This window comes from Phyllopteryx taeniolatus, chromosome 15, assembly GCF_024500385.1.
Source record: "Phyllopteryx taeniolatus isolate TA_2022b chromosome 15, UOR_Ptae_1.2, whole genome shotgun sequence".
In the NCBI taxonomy this organism is placed as follows: domain Eukaryota; kingdom Metazoa; phylum Chordata; class Actinopteri; order Syngnathiformes; family Syngnathidae; genus Phyllopteryx; species Phyllopteryx taeniolatus.
Genome location: NC_084516.1, coordinates 23301008 through 23322074, shown reverse-complemented (window position 1 = coordinate 23322074; position 21067 = coordinate 23301008). Strand labels below are relative to the sequence as shown.

General features: G+C 44.3%; 1 protein-coding gene across 2 annotated transcripts in view; it reads right to left on the bottom strand.

Annotated features, from left to right (window-relative positions):
* crb2a (crumbs cell polarity complex component 2a) overlaps window positions 1-21067 on the bottom strand; it is a 149087-nt gene that overhangs the window by 35802 nt on the left and 92218 nt on the right. For both annotated transcript variants that reach the window (XM_061799751.1, XM_061799752.1), the window contains exons 8-11: window positions 19966-20528; window positions 17940-18105; window positions 1287-2157; window positions 1079-1195 (exon numbers count right to left, since the gene is read on the bottom strand). In XM_061799751.1, the coding sequence (XP_061655735.1) occupies window positions 1079-1195; window positions 1287-2157; window positions 17940-18105; window positions 19966-20528 (1717 nt within the window). The remainder of the gene's footprint in view (window positions 1-1078; window positions 1196-1286; window positions 2158-17939; window positions 18106-19965; window positions 20529-21067) is intronic.

Below are 21067 nucleotides of genomic sequence, written 5' to 3'. Positions count from 1 at the left end.
ACTGGTTGGAGCGTCAGCCTCACAGTTCTGAGGACCCGGGTTCAATCCCCGGCCCCGCCTGTGTGGAGTTTGCATGTTCTCCCCGTGCCTGCGTGGGTTTTCTCCGGGTACTCCGGTTTCCTCCCACATCCCAAAAACATGCATGAATTGGAGACTCTAAATTGCCCGTAGGCATGACTGTGAGTGCGAATGGTTGTTTGTTCCTATGTGCCCTGCGATTGGCTGGCAACCAGTTCAGGGTGTACCCCGCCTCCTGCCCGATGACAGCTGGGATAGGCTCCAGCACGCCCGCGACCCTAGTGAGGAGAAGCGGCTCAGAAAATGGATGGATGGATGGAATAAACTTTTCCATGATATTCAAATTTTTGGGAAAGGGTCTGTAATATGTATTTACACACGAGATGAACAAGATGTGATTGAACTGCAGCTTCAACTTGAGGGTATTTACATCCATATTAGGTGTAGGATTACAACAGTTCCCAGTGCACCTTAATGCACGTCCATTTTAAAACCCACCTCAAAACCTATATTTATTCCTTGGCTTTAAAGACAGCTTGAGATGCTGCCCTTGTTATGGTGTCTCATTTATTTTTATGTATTTTATCTATTATATTGTTTAAACTGTTATTGTTTTGTTTCTTAATTATTTTATGTTACATTGTCTTATGTTCAATTTGTATTTATGTGCAGCACTTTTTAAAATTTAGAATAAATTGTGTTGCAATGTTTTCGGTGCAAATATCCGTGATATTTTTTTCATCCCTTATCTGTGGTATGGTTACCATGTGGATTTAATTTATCAGGCCCAAAAAACTGGAACAAAACTCGTGATTGAAGAAATGATGGGGGAGATTCCCATTTTCATAATAAAGCAATTCCCACAACAGACTAACATAGACAGTAGTATACAAATTCTGTTTTACTTAAGGATTTACAATGTAGTTTTTAAAATAATATGGGCCGTCAATGCTCCCACTTGTCAATGCCTAGAGTCAGCAGTGATCTTAACCATGTATGATAAGATGAAAATTAAGTCTTTGATTTTGTTGCCAATGTGTGTCCATTAAAAGAAACTTACCTTTTTCCTTTAAAACCTGGAAGGCATGTACAGTTAGCGCCCCAGATCCCATCATTGCAGATTCCATCATTTGCACAACGGACATCTTTACCACATTGTAGTGGTGGATAGTCCCACCTATTGGAAAAGGGAGTCCAGATTGCTTTGATTAAAACAAACAAACGAAACTTCAAGTTTATGTACAGTACATGTTGATTAGCGTACTCACTCGCATAGTGGACCGCTGTAACCTTTTGGGCATATACAGCTGTACATGTTGATTCTATCTTGACAGGTGCCCCCATGTTTACAAGCATGATGCTCACACTCATCAATATCTACATCACAGAGTGCGCCTGCATATCCAGGATGGCACAGACACTCAAAACCAGCAAGGTAGTCTTTACAGTTCCCATGAACACAAGGGTGCGAAACACAATCATCAGTTTCTGTCTCACACAGATGTCCTTCCCAACCTGAGTCACACTGACAGTTAAATTTATTAAAGAGATCCTTACATGTTGCTCCATTTAGACAAGGCTCTGAATCACAAACAGGGGCACTGCTACAGCCCAAAAAAATGTTTTGCTTTTCAAGTAAATGGAATTGAGACAGCTGTGGAATATTGTCGTCATTGACAAATGGAAGATAAACTCCTCCGACCCTGACTGCACCTAAGCATCCGGTGAAGCTCTCTGCTAGGGTGAGCACAGAGCCTTGATCATTGAGAAAGTGTAAACTCCCTGTCCTCTCAGGCAGGCTCCTACCATCAATAATTCCATCCACAGTAATTATCCAGTGAGAAGCTTTGTGATCTTGCTTTGCTCTTGATACATTTACTTGATGCCACATCCCATCACTCACTTTGCGCTCTCCTGTAAAGGTCAGTATCTCGTGTCTGGTGGCTATGTGGATCTCAACCCAGACTGAAGAGTCAAGAAGACCAACTATCAGCAGGTCTGAACCCTTTGAGGCCCTCAAAAGAACTGCTTTTTCAGAACGGGTCCTTAGTTCCATGTATATTGAAGACACTGGTTCAGCCAGGGAACCTCCAGTACTGAACTGTACAGGACTGTTGTCGAATGTTGCATTGTGCACACCTAGGAGTAAACAGTAAACAGTTGTCAATAATTTTCATTATTACTGTTCTAGTTTTTTAACGCCTGCGTTACTTCCGGTTTACCGTAATTTTGAGTTTAATTGTTAAAATCAAACTAATATGTCTCGTAATAGGGGCACCACGTCACTTTTTATAGGTATAAAGTTTAGGGAAAGTGACGACAAATCTTTTTATCAGTCTCGTAATCTGAAGGTTGCTACACTTTATGAAATTTTGAGTTCTAGATGACAGAGGCTTACTTAAACTCAGAACACACCAAATACAACCAAGAGTGGAATTTTATGGCATATTTAATGACATCTACAACGAATATAGAGGGAACCACACAAAGGGGTCGAACTAACGAAAGAAAATAACACTAATAATGATAAAAAGAAGGAAAATAGGCGTACGAAAAGGGAAATAGAACATCGTGTGTTGGACAAAACCGTGAGCGTTTACTGCGTCCAGTGTGGACGGGAGAGAGAGAGAAGACAAAGTTGCGATTTCATCTGAAGCTAGTAATTTCCCCGAAATTATTAGGCACTAATATTGTAGTCTGGCAAAAGTTTTGCCGCATCTACTCATGACCGTAGGCTCAAGCTGGTGGGTGGTAGTCTCTCTCTATAAGCAAGGCAACAGATCTACAAGGGATCTAGAGGGAACCACACAAAGGGGTCGAACTAACGAAACAAAATAACACTAATAATGATAAAAAGAAGGAAAATAGGCGTACGAAAAGGGAAATAGAACATCGTGTGTTGGACTAAACTGTGAGCGTTTACTGCGTCCAGTGTGGACGGGAGAGAGAGAGAAGACAAAGTTGCGATTTTGTCTGAAGCTAGTAATTTCCCCGAAATTATTACGCACTAATATTGTAATCTGGCAAAAGTTTTTCCGCATCTACTCATGACCGTAGGCTCAAGCTGGTGGGTGGTAGTCTCTCTCTGTAAGCAAGGCAACAGATTTGGTTGCAGAAGAAAAATAAGTAGAAAAATAAAGCAAAACAAAAGAGGCGGAAGAAGAAACATTGTTGTTCGTCACGCCTGCTTGGGAGAGTATGACGGTCTCTCTTCCTGCCTTTTTTGTGACTCGCTGGCAATTTCAGAGCGATCACGCTTGGTTGGGAGCGTACGTGGTACGTTCGTAGTAGCTGCTCTGATCGGTGGCCCACGGAGAGGCTGGGAAGCCGGGTGTGTCTATACCCAAGGCCCGCGGTTACCGAGCCGTGCCCGAACAAAGAAAGGGCAGGGGGGAGGGGTGGCTGACGGCCAGCAAGACAAGAGTCGAGAAGAAAACCAGAGGGAAAACACACGAGTGCCAGGGTTAAGTACCCCAGGGGCGTGTCGAAGAGGGACGGAGAAGACCACAACCAACAGCTTGAGTCTTGTCTACAAATTTGATAAAATGGGCTTAAAATCATATATTAATATAAAATAACCTCATCTTGGTACTCTCTTTACTCACAGGTCAAGCACATGGAATGTTTATACTTTAGTTTTGGCAAATCAAGTGCTAATGATTCAAATAAAATTTCATGCTGCTGGGAGTCAAATCAAGACAAACAATTCTCAAAATCTCACAGCTGCGTTTGTAAAGTTGACACAATGACACAGACATCAAGGCATATATTTGGAATAATTCTGCAGAGTTGGTGAAATATCAAAACAGACATTTTTCCTTGGTTAAACATCAAATGAGAGTCCGCCGGTGGACTTCGCAGTTACTCTTGACGACTGCGGGTGGCGCCTTGTGCGCACGTTTGGATATTAAACAAATAGTTTGTTGCTGTATTTGCATCCCATCGTCGATCTGTCCCTTTTAGGCTGTTGTGAGTTCAAACGAAGAAAGGACTCTGATGACTGTAAACCAAGATTTCGAGGGAACCTGCTAATTACTTTAGGGTCCAAAGCATCTTGTTCGGGGAGTCTCACAGCAGGGCGGCTTCGAAGGCTGCAGTTTAGACCGTGGGGATCCACTGTGTCACCTTCGTTAGCGGGGAGCATGTTCGCTACAACACCTTACTAAAATGACTAAAAGCGTACAGTGCAAGAAAGATCATTCAAAAAAATGGAAACGTCTATAATGCTCAATCATAAGCATGACAAAAACGTTTTTAACCTGGACTGAAAAACATTGACATTGACAATGCTGCTTCATCATGTTTGCTTTGGAATCTGTGCTCCGCTTTCTGACCTGAGTTTGTAGATTTCAGAGCCCTATTGGGTTTATAATTCAATTTGCATTTCTTAAATATATACCCCATATGTCATTGCCATTCAGTGAGATTGAAATCTTTTGAAAACTTCAACCTATGGTTACGAAATAACTCCTTTCCTCCAGGTAGGACCAGAACCATTTAAGGACGGTTTCATTTTGTCCTACCCACGTTCCAAACTGTTCAACAGTGTTACAATCTACTGTATCAACACTGAGATCCAACAAGAGGAGAAATGACAAAAATCAAAAACATAATATATGTAGCAGACATGCTCCCGGCAACCTGAGGTGACACAGTGACTCCCCACGGGTCCCCACGAATTAATCCAAATGTATGCCTTGTTGTGTGTCAACTTTACAAACGCAACTGCGAGATTTTGAGAACTGTTTGTTTTGATTTGAGTCCAAGTAGCATGAAATGTGATTTGAACCATAAGCAATTGATTTGCCAAGACTAACGTATAAACAGTCTGTCTGATATGTTTGACCTCTGAGTAAAGAGCGTATAAAGTTGGGGGTATTTTATATTAATATATGATTTTAAACCCATTTTATGGGTCAAAATTGTAGACTAGATTCAAGCTGATCGATTTGGTCGTGTCCGGTCCTCAGTCCTCTACGACACACCCCCAGGGTACTTAACCCTTGACTCCCGCTCTCTTCGCTCTTGTGTTTTTCTCTCTTCGTGTCCTGGCTGGTTAACCTCGCCAGACACGGGCTGGTCTCGGCCACCCCTCGCCCCTGCCATTTCTTTGTTCGGGCACCCGGCTCGGTAACCGCGGGCCTTGGGGATGGAGACCCGGCTCCCAAGCCTCTGTGGATCGCAGAATCTAAGCCTCCCAAACAGCTGCTACTAAACTACCGGATACGCTCGCAGCCAAACGTGAGTATTCTGAACTTGCTAGCAGATCCCGGAAAGCAGGCAGGGATATAGACGGTCATATTCTCCCAACGAGGCGTGACGAACAACAATTTTTCTTCTTCCGCCTCTTTTGTTTGTGATTTATTTTTCTACATTTTTTTTTCTTCTTCAACCAAACCTGTCTCTGTGCTTCCAGAGACGCGCCCAGAGAGACCACTCCCAGAGACCAGCTGATCTACGTTCATGAGTAGACACTGTGTGTTTGACAGACTGTACAATATTAGTGGTGACTCAACGCATTAAACACTCACGTTCACATTTTTAGCCCAGCAACACACGATGTTCTATTTCCCTTTTCGTTCGCCTATTTTTCTTTTTTTTTTACCATTATTAGTGTTATTTTCTTTCTTTAGTTAGACCCCATTGTGCGTTTCCCTCTAGATCCCTTGTAGATGTCATTAAATATTCTATAAAATTCCATTCTTGGTTGTGTTTTGTGTGTGTTCTGAGTTTAATGATCCTCTGTTGTCTAGGACTCAAAATGTAGCAACCTTCAGATTATGAGACTGATAAAAAGGTTTCTTATCACTTTCCCTCAATTTTATACATTTAAAAAATGACGTGACCCCCTTTACGAGACAAATTAGTTTGATTGTAACGATTAAAGCGTTAATCGGACTAACGTGGAAGTGAACGCAGGTATTTACCTTCTGTCATATGTTTTTTTTCCAAAATTAATTACATTTTCATTTCAACCAATATACGCTACATACATATATATTGTCTACATAAGGCATTTACGTGTACAGTGGCTGAAATAAGTATTTAACACATCACCATTTTTCTCACTATATAGATTTCCAAAGGTGCTATTGACATGAAATTTTCACCAGATGTTGGGAACAACCCAAGTAATCCACACATACAAAAAATGTAGAACAAATAGATCAGAAATTAAGTTGTGTGTAATAGTGTGAAATGACACAGGGAAAGAGTATTGAACACAGGAAGAAAGGGAGGTGCAAAAAGGGCATGGAAAGCCAAGACAACACCTAAAATCTATCAATAATCAAACAACAATCCAGCCCCTTGTCAGTGCAAATGAATATTAGTTGCTTCAGTCCTAATTGATGGCCCACAAAAAGGTCTCATTGCATCTCTACAGTCTTGAGCGTGTTTAGCACCAGGTCGTGCCGGCCACACCAAAGCTCCTGCCGCTCCGCTTCCTGTTGATACGCAGACTTGTCACCGTCTTTGATGAGGCTGATGACTATGGTGTCATCTGCAAACTTCAGGAGTTAGACAGCCGGGTGCATTGAGATTCAGTTGGAAAATTCATGTTTTATACATACCCAATATTACTTCCATTAGTTTTATACAACCTTCACATGCTTTTTTGTTACATTGTGACAACTAGCTCTTTTCCGGCCATGTTGTGCGTACTAATTGTTCCTTGCTATGTTGTGACTACTAGCTCTTTTCTGGCCATTTTGTGCCGACTAGTTCTTCCCAGCTATGTTGTGACAACTAGCTGTTTTTTGATCAAGATAAGTTGAGTGCAGCTGGACAAAGATACCTGTTTTTCTTTTCTTTTCTTCTCTGTCTCTCTCACTTCTATATAACGTAGGTGATTGTTTTGCTTGGACTTCAGTAAGGGGTGGCAACTCGTAAGACTTGTACGTTTTCCTCTCTTTGCAAAGACTTTTCTTTTTTGTAATAACTTACTTATTCTGTCAGAAAAAGATTTGCCAAAACAAGGTGCACTCGTTCATGTAGAGAGAGAAGAGCAGCGGAGAGAGGACACATCCTTGGGCCGCCCCGGTGCTGATGTTGCATGTGGATGAGGTGGTGTCCCCCAGCCTCATCTGTTGTGTCCTGCCTGTCAGGAAGCTGGAAATCCATTGGCAGATGGCAGCCGAGACGCTGAGCTGGAGAAGCTAGGGGGAGAGGAGTTCGGGGATGATGGTGTTGAATGCAGAGCTGCAGTCCACGAACAGGATCCTCTCACTGTCGAGGTGTTCTAGGATGAAGTGCAGTCCTATGTTGACTGTGTCATCCACAGACCTGTTTTCTTGGTAGACAAACTGCTGGGTGTCCAGCAGGGGTCTTGTGATTCTCTTGAGGTGGTCCAGTACGATTCGTTCAAATGATCTCAGGACCACAGATGTCAGGGTGCCCTGATGAGGCGACAAGCAACCCCCAGGAACAAGAGAGTGTCATGGCTGTGTGTTCTGGTGGTTGTCTTACCCCTGTCTCGTACACACCTGCTCCTGAGAGCATCTTCCCCACCTCCATCCATTCATCCATCCATTTTCTGAGCCGCTTCTCCTCACTAGGGTCGCGGGCGTGCTGGAGCCTATCCCAGCTGTCATCGGGCAGGAGGCGGGGTACACCCTGAACTGGTTGCCAGCCAATCGCAGGGCACATAGAAACAAACAACCATTCGCACTCACAGTCATGCCTACGGGAAATTTAGAGTCTCCAATTCATGCATGTTTTTGGGATGTGGGAGGAAACCGGAGTGCCCAGAGAAAACCCACGCAGGCACGGGGAGAACATGCAAACTCCACACAGGCGGGGACGGGGATTGAACCCTGCACCTCAGAACTGTGAGGCTGACGCTCTAACCAGTCGGCCACCGTGCCGCCATCTTCCCCACCTGTTTACCCTAATTACCCCATGCATTTAACCTCGTGTCTCATTCTTTCTGGTCGCCAGTTCATTGTACCTTGTTGTCACTTTCCAGCATTCGTTGTTTCCATGTCACCGACTCATAGTAAGACTAGACCCTGTTATTATTCACCTTGCCTTTTTGTCTCACGTTTTTTTGGATACTGTTGCCTTTACGGATTACCTGCCTGTGTACCGACCTCTGCCCGTTTATTAAACCTCTCTTTTTGAAACTGTCCATCTGAATTGGAGTCATGCATTTTGGGTTCTGTCCTTTGTTCCGTTCATGACAGACCGAACTGGCCATAACATGGACCCAGCAGACTCAGACCCGGAGCGGAAAGCCCTTCAAGCGCAAGGTCAACGCATCTCGAAGCAGGATGAGCAGCTTGCTGCCCTCCACCTTCATCTATAGGGACTGCCAGAGCATCAGGACACTATGGATGAGACAGGTGGCCTCACAGTTTGAAGTTCTATTGAATATGGTTCAGAAGAAGGAACCAGCTGGCACAGCACCCGATGCCGCCACTGTACCACCGTTTCCATGTGAAGCAGTCACCATGCAGCCACTCCCACATCCGCTGGTGTCTGCCCACAGGTCTCTCGACCGGAGAGGTTCTCTGGAGATTCTGTGAATATTAAACCATTCATCACTCAGTGCGAACTCCACTTTGAGCTGCAGGCAGCTGCCTTCCCCACCGAGCGGGCAAAGATCGCTTTTGTCATTTCCGGCCTGACTGGTCGTGCGGAGGCGTGGGCTACTGCTGAATGGAGCCGCAATTCCGCTGCGTGTCATTCTTGGGCTTCTTTTGTAAAGACTATGGATCTGGTATTCCACACCAGATCGTGAGGCAGCTCGCTCCCTTGTCACCTTACAACAAGGTAAGCGCAGGGTGTCAGATTACGCAATTGACTTTCGCATTCTAGCAGCTGAGAGTCAGTGGAACAACAAGGCACTACTCGATGCGTTTTTTTCAAGGACTATCAAGGATCATTGGGTCCCACAAGACCTGCGTTTTGACTTGGACACTCTCATCGCTCTCGCCATAAAGATCAACAAAAGGCTTTTGGATCGCGAGCTGAATGGCGGGATGCGCCACCGCGCACTTGGAGGACGAGCCTCGGTGACTGGCCAAACCAAGGCAGACCCCCTGTTGCTAGTCTCAATCCACTGGCTGGCGTCACCATGGATGAGCCCATGCAACTGGGCAGGTTCCGTCTCCCCCCTAAGGAACGTCAATGCCGGCTGAGGGAAGGGCGGTGCTTCTACTGGGGGCAGTTGGGTCACTCCGTGAGCAACTGTCACGTCAAAGTTGCCGGTGCCGGTAACAAGGGTGCGGGAGCGGTGAGTCTAAATATCATTAAGGAAGACCCTACCCAGGTTCTTCCTAAAGTAACAATATGCTCTCCAGATCAAGAGATTCATACATCTGTATTTATTGAATCTGATCCTGACTTGTCTCAAGTGCCCACCTGTTACCATGACATAAAAGAAGTTTATTCCAAGTCCAAAGCCAAATCCCTTCCACCCCACAGACCTTATGACTGTGCAGTTGACTTGCTGCCTGGAACCACACCTCCACCGGGGAGGTTGTTCTCTCTTTCAGGGCTGGAACAAAAGGCCATGAAGGAGTATGTGGAAGAATCACTGGCAGCCGGGATCATTCGCCCATCTTCATCCCCTGCGGGAGCAGGATTTTTCTTTGTGGACAAGAAGGACAAGACCCTGCGACCCTGTACCGATTACCGGAGTCTCAATTAAATAACTGTGAAAAACAGGTACCCTGTTCCTCTCATCTCCACCGCCTTTGAGTTCCTGGAGGGAGCCAAGGTTTTCACCAAACTAGATTTAAGAAATGCGTATCATCTCGTCAGGATAAGGGAGGGGGAAGAATGCAAAACGGCATTTAACACACTAACGGGACATTATTAGTATTTGGTAATGCCTTTTGGACTAATAACGCTCCAGCTGTTTTCTAGAACTTTGTCAATGATGTCTTGCGTGACATGTTGAATGTGTACGTTTTTGTATATTTGGACGATATTTTTATATTCTCTTTCATGTCCGCTCTGTGTTGCAACAGTTATTGCAGAATGAACTATATGTCAAGGCTGAGAAATGTTTCTTTTCTCGGGTTCATCCTGGCTCCAGGTGAAATAAAAATGGACCCTTGCTTGCAAAGTTGATGCCGTGACAAATTGACCCACTCCAACGTCACGCAAGGACGTACAAAGGTTCTTAGGGTTCGCAAATTTCTACAGAAAGTTCATTAGAAATTTCAGTTCAATAGCCTCGCCTTTGCATGATCTTACCTCGCCACACAGACCCTTTGTGTGGAACCCGCTTTGTCAGTCTACTTTTCAGAAACTAAAATCGAGCTTTACCTCCACTCCCATCCTCACTTTGCCAGACCCCAAACAGCAGATTGTTGTAGAAGTTGATGCGTCTGATGCCGGAATAGGAGCAGTGCTCTCCCAGAAATGTCTCAAGGATGGTAAGTTACATCCTTGTGCTTAGCTCTCGAAAAAACTGACTCAAGCCGAGACAAATTACGACACAGGTGACTGTGAACTGCTGGCTGTCTAGGTGGCTTTGGTGGAGTGAAGGCACTGGCTAGAAGGACCTCAGACCCCGTTTTTAGTATGGCCGGATCACAAGAACCTTGAGTATCTCAAGTCCGCTAAAAGATTAAATGCTAGGCGGGTTATATGGGCTCTAATCTTCATAAGGTTTAATTTCACGTTATCCTACTGACCTGGTTCTAAAAATGGTAAGCCAGGTGCTTTATCGCGTACATTTAAAACCATCGTATTTAAATAAAAATTTTAAAAATTTAAACAGTAACTGATGAAAAAATAACCGTCACATACAAAAAGCTATATGATCTCAAGATTCAAGATTAACTTTATTGTCCCACAGAGTAAGAAATTTGTTGTGGGCCATTCACCCATGCACATACAATCTAATGACAGACATTCAGTAAATATGTGCATCATATCATACCAAGTGCCAAAAAGAACAAAACGCTAATTTTACTATAGATAGATAGAAAACAAAACACTAATGTTACTAGAGGTAGGTAGGTAGGGTCGGGTCGGGTCGGTCACACCTAATAAAGGTAATACAGTAAAGTCCTAAAATTGTAATATGTAAAAATTAGAACCTACAAGACTGGTATTATGTGACCTTGTTTACCAGCTTAATTTACACAGGAACAAAAGGAGTTTTAAATTCTCTATTGATTACATCCCTTACCTTGTATGTTTTTCTTTAATTGTTTTTACGTGTGTGTGTGTGTGTGTGGGGGGGGGGGGGGGGGTAGAAACATAATTCATATTCTTTCTGTTCACTTTTTAAAATCAGTGCTATGGTTCCGATTGTTGGACACCATCTAGTGGAATCTATTCCGTTTTTATGATAACGCTTCTTGAGTGATTAAGAAAAGTGAAAAACTATATAAAGCAAAAACAAATGTTTTATCTGTTTATCTGAAGCATTAATCTAGACCAGGGGTGGGGAAACCTTTTGGCTCTGGGGCCACATTGACATTTAAAATTTGACAGGTGGGCCAAGCCAGGACCAGATGCTTACATATAAAAAATAAACAACAACAAAAAAAGGCATTGTTGTGTTAATACTTAGATTTACTTTTAATGGGAACGGTGTTGTTTTGTTGATCACCTTTTTTTGCCAGTGCATCAAAGTTTGGTGTCAGTTTTGTTGTGGCAATTCTCATAACACATCTGAGGTGTTCATCACTCAGCTGGCATCTGTAGGATGTTTTGTTGGTGTTCATCACACTACAGGTCTGTTCACACACATATGTAGAACCAAACACCACCAGCATCCTCTGTGCCATCTTCCAGATTTTTGGAAATTTGTCTGCGCTTAATGAAGCATAAAACTCATCCAGTTTGAGAGTTGAACTTCTCTTTTAGGACAGTATCACATTGGAGATTACTCTGTTCCATCTGCAGCTCCTCTGGCGCTGTTTTAGGGTCTTGTGTGAGGGGACATGGCACCAGCTGAAGTGACTTGTCAATTTTTCCAAAATCAGAGAACCAATGGCATATTTCTCCATGCGGGTCGTCTAGTGATTTCCTGTATTTTTTCACATGTCGAGGAGCCTCTTTCAGCGTAGCCAGTGTGGGGAAATGAACAAATGACTTGTTTGACATTTGCTTTGAGAATAAAGCTAGCTTTGTTTTGAAGGCTCTGATGTTTGTCTACATTTCATGCACAAACTGGTCTTTCCCTTGGAGATTCACGTTCAGCTCAGTAATATGTGTCTGTATGTCCACAGCAAAAGCTAAATCACAAAGCCAATCTGTGTCACTCAGCTCAGGAAAATCGTCAGTTTTCTCCAGTAATGCCAAAAAAGAGATCCTGTTTTAGCTCCCACACTCAATGGCACACTTTCCCCGAACTTAACCAGCGGACATTTGAGTGGTAAAGCAAGTCCTGGTGATCAGCATCAGTTTCTTTGAGAAATGCCCTCACACAAATAAAGTTAAGTTTAGTTTTTTATAACTGGCTTTACTACATGGTCAAGATACAGTACAAATTTACAAAGTGCTTCCTGGTGGATTATGCAGTGTAGGAAAATTACCTCCTGCTCAGGGTTCTCCTCTTTTTAGCAGCCTGATGTTCTTTCCAGTCAGATTTGGCGATCCATCTGTCCATCCATTCTTAACACCGCTTATCCAGTTCAGGGTCACGGGGCGCTTGAGCCTGACTTCGGGCGAAAGGCGGACTAAGCCTGTTCGCCAGTCAGTCGCAGGGCACATATAGAAAGGGACAACCATTCGCACTCACATTCAAACTGTCAGTGAGTGGGAACTGAACCCACACTGCCCGCACCAAAGTTAGGCGAGTGCACCACTACACCATCAGTGACTGATTTGGCAATCCATCTGTGGTAATGTTGACAAGCGTACTCCAAGGTAGCTTGTGCCGCCTCTTGATGACACCCGACAGCTGTCATACAAATCCTCTCCTCGCGTTTTTCCCTTCAGGGATTCCATGGCCAAAAACTCCTCCGTTATCTCGAAATTGTCATTAATCCCTCTGATGAAAATGAAAAGCTGAGTGGTATCCTTTAGGCCATTACTAACTCACTACTACATTACTTCGTCCAGTACCAAGGTGTACAATTTAAATGACTGCTTTTTTGTTTAGCTTTTAAGCAAAGTCATCATTAATTAGCTCAACACGGTGAGTCACTGTCCTGCGTGATAAGCTGATCTAAAATTTGTTCTTGCTCTCACTGTCTCTACCACACATTCTTTCAGAAACTCTCCTTGGGAAAGAGGTTTGTTGGTCTTTGCTAGTTTGAATGCCAACAAAAAACTAGCCTTGGTGATTGAATCTTGGATGGCAGTTTGTTAGATTAAGGTGTTTTGCTGAGCCGGCAAGCTTTATTTTAACCACTGAGCCGTAGGCATCAGTTCCTGCGTTGATTGGCTGTTAGCATAATCAGCATGCTTGGTAGAAAAATGACTGCTGATGTTATATTCGTCCAAAACCACAATGGTTTCTTAACAAATTAGACATACAACCTTCAGTCAAAAAGTATTTAGTAGTCTATTCTATATTAAACACTCGGCACTCATTGTCAACTTCTTTTCATTGGCCCACTCTTGGTTGAAGAAGGGTTCAGAGCAGTAGAAGAGTAAAAACAGAACAGACAAAGTCAAGTCAATGTATCACTGGGCATTACAGCACAGCCTGGTGGAACCACTGGGCATTACAGGACAAGCTCAAATGAATGGAGCCATGATTTTGATATGATTTGGGCAATTCTTTGACGGGTCGGATGTGGCCCTCGGGCCGTAGTTTGCCCACCCCTGGTCTAGACACAGGCATTAAGACCTGCATTCATTATTCAATTTTCAATTTCAAAGATATGACTAGCATGTTTCCTGCTGTTTTAACAATACATCTATTATACCAGCGACATTTTCTATTTACAAACGTTTAACAACAAATGTTTGCTTAAGCATTTCAAGAATGCAGATTTGTTGTATTTCTTAGTAATGCATTTGTTACGCATAGGCTGATTTACTAACACCAGTTATTGAAGGGGATTTTTCCACCTCACTGTTAGGGATTTTTCCACCTCACTGTTTTAAAATAAACAGTATAGCCCTACTCACCAATATTGAAACACATTAAGTTTATGTACTAAATGTGGAATATATCCTGAAGAAAATTAATCAAGTGAAACAATACTTTTGTACAGATAACGGGTTTGATACAAAAGAGCAAATGATAAACATTTTGTGGACAGACGAAACAAAAATAGAGTTTTTTGGCAATGTACACAAACAGTATGTTTACAGACGGCAAAATTAAGCCTTTATGGAAAAGAGCACCCTACCAAAAGTCAAGCATGGTAGAGGAGCCATCATGCTGTGGGGGTGTTTGCTACATCTAGTACTGGAGGCCTCGACTTTATCACAGGTATCATGAAATCAGGAAATTATCAAGAGATGTTAGAGTCAAATGTCGTAGCCACCCCTCCTTGAGCCGTCACCTTATCGTGGTGGAGGGGTTTGTGTGTCCCAATGATCCTAGGAGCTAAGTTGTCTGGGGCTTTATGCCCCTGGAAGGGTCACCCATGGCAAACAGGTCCTAGGTGAGGGACCAGACAAAGCACGGCTACAAAAAACCCTATGGCGAGTACAATTAATGGATTCAGGTTTCCCTTGCCCGGACGCGGGTCACCGGGGTCCCCCTCTGGAGCCAGGCCTGGAGGTGGGGCTCGAAGGCGAGCGCCTGGTGGCCAGACCTGCACCCACGGGGCCCGGCCATGCACAGCCCGAAAGGGTAACGTGGGTCCCCCTTCCCATGGGCTCACCACCTGTGGGATGGGCCATAGGGGTCGGGTGCAGTGCGAGCTGGGCGGTGGCCGAAGGCGGGGACCATGGCGATCCTATCCCCGGCTACAGAAGATGGCTCTAGGGACATGGAATGTCACCTCTCTGGCAGGGAAGGAGCCCGAGCTCGTGTGGGAGGTCGAGAAGTTCCAACTAGATATAGTCGGACTTGCCTCCACGCACAGCTTGGGCTCTGCTACCAGTCCTCTCGAGAGGGGTTGGACTCTCTTCCACTCTGGAGTTGCCCACGGTGAGAGGCGCCGAGCAGGTGTGGGTATACTTATTGCTCCCTGGCTCGGCGCCTGTATGTTGGGGTTCACCCCGGTGGACGAGAGGGTATCCTCCCTCCGCCTTCGGGTGGGGGGACGTTGTCCTGACTGTTGTTTGTGCCTATGCACCAAACAGCAGTTCAGAGTACCCACCCTTTTTGGAGTCGTTGGAGGGGGTGCTGGAGAGCGCTCCCGCTGGGGACTCCATCGTTCTGCTGGGGGACTTCAATGCTCACGTGGGCAATTACAGTGAGACCTGGAAGGGCGTGATTGGGAGGAACGGCCCCCCCAATCAGATCCCGAGCGGTGTTCTGTTATTGGACTTCTGTGCTCATCACGGATTGTCCATAACAAACACCATGTTCAAGCATAAGGGTGTCCACACGTGCACTTGGCACCAGGACACCTTAGGTCGCAGTTCGATGATCGACTTTGTGGTTGTGTCATCAGACTTGCGGCCGCATGTCTTGGACACTCGGGTAAAGAGAGGGGTGGTGAGTTGGCTCCGATGGCGGGGGAAGATGCTGGTCCGACGTGGCAGGCCCAAACGTATTGTGAGGGTCTGCTGGGAACGTCTGGCGGAATCCCCTGTCAGAAGGAGTTTCAACTCCCACATCCGACAGAACTTTGCTCATGTTCTGGGGGAGGCGGGGGACATTGAGTCCGAGTGGACCATGTTCTGCGCCTCCATTGCTGAGGTGGCCGACTGGAGCTGTGGCCGTAAGGTGGTTGGTGCCTGTCGTGGCGGCAATCCCCAAACCCGTTGGTTCAACGGTGAGGGATGCCGTCAAGCTGAAGGAGTCCTATCGGGCCTTTTTGGCCTGTGGGACTCCTGAGGCAGCTGATGGATACCGGCTGGCCAAGCGGAATGCAGCTTTGGTGGTCACTGAAGCAAAAACTCGGGCATGGGAGGAGTTCGGTGAGGCCATGCAGAAAGACTCCCGGACGGCTTTGAGGAAATTCTGGTCCACCATCCGGCGTCTCAGGAGAGGGAAGAAGTGCACCACCAACACTGTGTATAGTGGGGATGGTGCGTGAGAGGAGGGTCCGTCGGGAAGTTGAATCTCAGATTCAGGAGGAGCAGTGTGGTTTTCGTCCTGGCCGTGGAACATTGCACCAGCTCTACACCCTTGGCAGGGTCCTTGAGGGTGCATGGGAGTTCGCCCAACCAGTCTACATGTGTTTTGTGGACTTGGAGAAGGCGTTCGACCGTGTCCCTCGGGGGGTCCTTTGGGGGGTGCTTCGGGAGTATGGGGTACCGAACCCCCTGATACGGGCTGTTCGGTCCCTGTACGACCGGAGTCAGAGTTTGATCCGCATATTCGGCAGTAAGTCGGACTCGTTTCCGGTGAGGGTTGGACTCCGCCAAGGCTGCCCTTTGTCAGCGATTCTGTTCATAACCTTTATGGACAGAATTTCTCGGCGCAGCCGAGGCGTAGATGGGGTCCGGTTTGGTGGCCTGAGTATTGCATCTCTGCTTTTCACTGATGATGTGGTTCTGTTGGTTTCATCAAGCTGTGACCGCCAACTCTCACTGAAGCAGTTCGCAGCCGAGTGTGAAGAGGCTGGGATGAGAATCAGCACCTCCAAATCTGGGAACGCCTCGGGATCCCCCCGGAAGAGATGGATGAAGTGGCTGGGGAGAGGGAAGTCTGGGCGCCCCTGCTAAAGCTACTGCTCCTGCGACGCGACCTCGGATAAGTGGTTAGAAAATGGATGGATTGATGGATGTCATAGTCAGTGTAAGAAAACTTGGTTTGAGGCGAAGATCATGGGTCGTCCAGCAAGACAAACACTCAAAGCACACATGCAAAAGCACACAAAAATGGTTGAAAAGGAAAAAAATTACTTTTTTGAAATGGCCACCAATGAGTCCTGCTCTCAATCCAACTGAAAAACCTTTTTGTTTGGGGGTGGGGGGAATCTTCAGGCGTTATGGAAAACAACCCTCCAAATGTTCAAGATCTGAACACATTGCAGAGGAGAGTGGGAGAAAATACTACGTGAGAAGTGCAAAAAGATGGATCCAAGACTCGTTGGAGGCTGTCATCGCTGCTAAAGTGTGTGCAACCAAATCCGAAGGAGCGGTCCCAATATTGCTGCACATCTTCTTTGAAATTACAATATCTAAGTTGAAAAAAACAATTTTAAATTACTTTGGATCTTCAATTAAAAGATCCCCATGATATACAGTAGGTTTCATACAGTTCCATTTATTTCTGAAGATAAAATACAGGCTATGCAAAAAATGAAGGGGTGCCAATCATGGTGACCAGGACTGTATTTTCATTCTGCTTATAAAGAAGTATGAGATCCATCTCATCACATCTATTCTGACTAGCCATTATTCGTCTTTTACTATCCATCCATCCATTTTCAATACCGCTTATCCTGGTTAGGGTCGCGGGACGCTGGAGCCTATCCCAGCTGACTTCGGGTGAAAGGCGGACTACACCCTGAACTAGTCGCCAGTCAGTCGCAGGGCACATATAGACACGGACAACCATTCACACTCACATTCACACCGTCACTGAGTGGGAACTGAACCCACGCTGCCTGCACCAAAGTCAGGCGAGTGTACCACTACACCATCAGTGACTCCGTCTTTTACTACGGTCATATTATTCGAAAGTAACACTACATACTCCTAGGCAAGTACAATTTTTGACAACTTTAGCAACTTTAGAAGTTTAGAGGACCAATTTTAGGAAGTTAGAGCACAGGTCTTTCAGTGTTTTTCCTCCCAGTATTGTCAAACCAGTCAAGATTAAAATCCCTCAACTAATATTATTTAATGTTTTTACACATTGATCGGTTGCGAAGCAATTCACGGAAGCACAAGTACATTTCCAAAATAATCTTCCCAACATCGTAGATACTTACATTCAAATCCATCAACGAGGTTGACGCAATAGCCACCATTTAAACAAGGATCACTGACACACCATACTCTGGTTTCACAAGTAACGCCGGTGTAGTCCTCCGGACAAGAACATGTGAAATCGTTGAATGTGAACGTGCATTCTCCTCCATTTTGACAAGGGCTCACCTGTTGAGGAAAACAACGATGAATAAATACAGATTAAATTAGATGAGATCTTTTCAAAAACTCAGACAGAGTTTTTCAAAAACTCTGAGTTAAATTGACATGGTCAAAGTCAAACATAGGAAATTTTCCAGTGTTCTTTAAACTGGGAATTCCACATCCTCATCTGCACTTATTGCTTATATCACTATTGTAGCAAGATCACAGCAGTTTAGAAGCATCAATATTAAATATAAATATAGAATTTCTTTTTACATATGTACCTGTTCTTTTTCACGAGGCATTCTACCATTTGCAGCCTAGTATCATGTCCTCTAACTTTTGCACGGATACTATTATACAGTTTTTCTGGTTAAATTGAGTGAAAAGGAAGTTGCAGGTGCTGTTTCACCTTCCCAGGCCTACCATTACTAGTTTTGCTCAAAAGTGGAAGCATGTATCAAAATGGAAAAAATATTTTCTTTGTAGATTTATGCATATTCAAATGAATACATTATATAAATGACAAGACAATTGTATTATTGATTGTATTCTGCATTTGATATGTAGGCAGGTGCCTCAGATGAATAACTGGGTGAGCCAAAACTTTCTTCAGTCAAACCACAACAAAACTGAGAAAACTGTTTTAGGCAGCAAAGAAAAGAGGATTGCTGTTAGTAAATACCTGGAGTCACTGTCTTTAAAAAACAAAGACCAAGTCCGAAACCATGGTGTACTGATAGATTCCGACCTGACTTTCAACAGTCATCTCTAATCAGTTACTAAAACAGCCTTCTACCAGTTGAAGAACATATCTAGAGTGAAGGCTTGCATGTGCCAAGCAGACAAGGAGAAGGTCATCCCTGCTTTTATCTCAAGTAGACTTGACTACTGTAATAGTCTTCTAACTGCAATCCCCCAAAACAGCATTAAACAGCTGGAGCTCACTCAGAATGCTGCAGCTCGGGTTCTGACGAGAACAAAGAGGTCAGAACATATTACTCCACTTCGAAAGTTTCTACACTGGCTCCCAGTCAGCTTTAGAATGGATTTTAAAGTTCTGCTCCTGGTCTATAAATCACTAAATGGTTTAGGTTCGGAATACATGAAAGAAATGCTACTGGAATATAAAGCCAGTAGAGCGCTGAAAGCTACAGACTCAGGTCAAATAGTGGAGCACAGAGTCCAAAGCAAACATGGTGAAGCAGCATTTAGCTGTTATGCTGCACACAAAAGGAATAAGTTGCCAACAGAAGTGACGTCAGCCCCAAGTGTGAATGTTTTTAAGTCCAGGTTCAAAAGAAGTCCTCTTCTTTTGTTCTCATGCTTTTTAGAGCATTTCCACTTTACAAAGAACTTTCTTGCACTCAATGGTGTTTTTATTGTATTTTAATTTTTCTCTGTTTTAAATGTTTATAAGCTTTTTTAAAAAAAAAAAAAAATTTTAATCATGTAAAGTACATTAAGTGTATGAAATGCGCTATATAAGTACATTTGCTTTTCTTTGCTTTTGGAACAGGTAAAGGTTAACATAACACTGACTTTTCAGTTTAAACCATTTCTAAAATAGGTAGATTAAATTAGGGAAATCCGCCAATGATAGCTGCTATAGCTAACAATGAGATACACAATTACAGACAAAACCGGATTCAACTATTTTTAGAAGGGTGCCTACATCAAAGATACATGGTGTCTGTGCCTGTGCAGCATGCATGGCCACTGGTTTGTTGAAAGAATTTTGAATGAATTGTCCAAAATCCATGTCAAGAATAACACAAGCTTTTTTCACCAAGAATTGTCACAGACATCAAGCTTTGTTCAGGTAATGGAACGTTGTTACTGTAATAATAGTTTAACAATGGACATGAAATACAGCTTTCCCACCTTGCAAGTATTATCACTGATGCAACCTCTCTTGACATTTTCAGCTTCTCTTGATAAATAGATGTCCTCTCCATCTGTGTTGTTCCATGTATCCACCTCCAGATGCACTGAATCGAAACGGAAGTCCTGGAGGCAGCCTTTGTAATGACCTCCCCAATGATTAGAGTCCCAATCTTCTGGTAGTCCTCCTAAGTAAGCCTGATCCCCACTCTCAATGCTTACTTCAGGTATGGTCCCTATTCCATAACGAAGACTTGCATGCTCAAAGATAACGTGACTTTGTTGGACTTCGACCAGAAGGAATTGCTTCTCTCCCGTTGTCAAAAATATGGGAGCTGTTAAGGGGGCACTGTTAGTCCAAGAGCTGATAAAAATCCTCCCCATATTTAAGTAAATGGAAAAGTACACTTCTCCAGTGGGTGTTCGCAGCTGAAAGATTAGCCCATCCATCTTCAATGACCTCAAAAAGAAGGACACTTGAAAGTTCCTCCCATGGCTCTTGCCAATATCATACAAGCTAAAACTCACACTCCCCTCATGGCTGTATGTCCAGGACTGTATTTCTGTCAGGGGAGTATTTGCAGTTTGAAAATAATCAAAATAAGACAATGGTATCAACTAGGGGTTGAACCGACTACGTCAACTTCACCACTCCACAATGACTATAATAGCTTTTCATTCATTCATTCATTTGCCTTACCGCTTATCCTCACTAGGGTCACGGACGTGCTGGAGCCTATCCCAGCTGACTCTGGGTGAGAGGCGGGGTACACCCTGAACTGGTCGCTAGCCAATCGCAGGGCACATATAAACAAACAAACATTCACTCATATGGGCAATTTAGAGTCTTCAATTAACCTACCATGCATGTTTTGGGGATGTGGGAGGAAACCGGAGTACACAGAGAAAACCCACACAGGCACGTGGAGAACATGGAAACTCCATACACCATACAGGCGAACCCAGGTCCTCAGAACTGTGAGGCAGATGTGCTAGCCAGTTGGTCACCGTGCCACTATTATAGCTTGAGGTTGATTAGTATTCAATCACGTGTTTTGGCAACAAAACTGATGCCTCGCTGAAATCAACAGGTTGTTGGCAG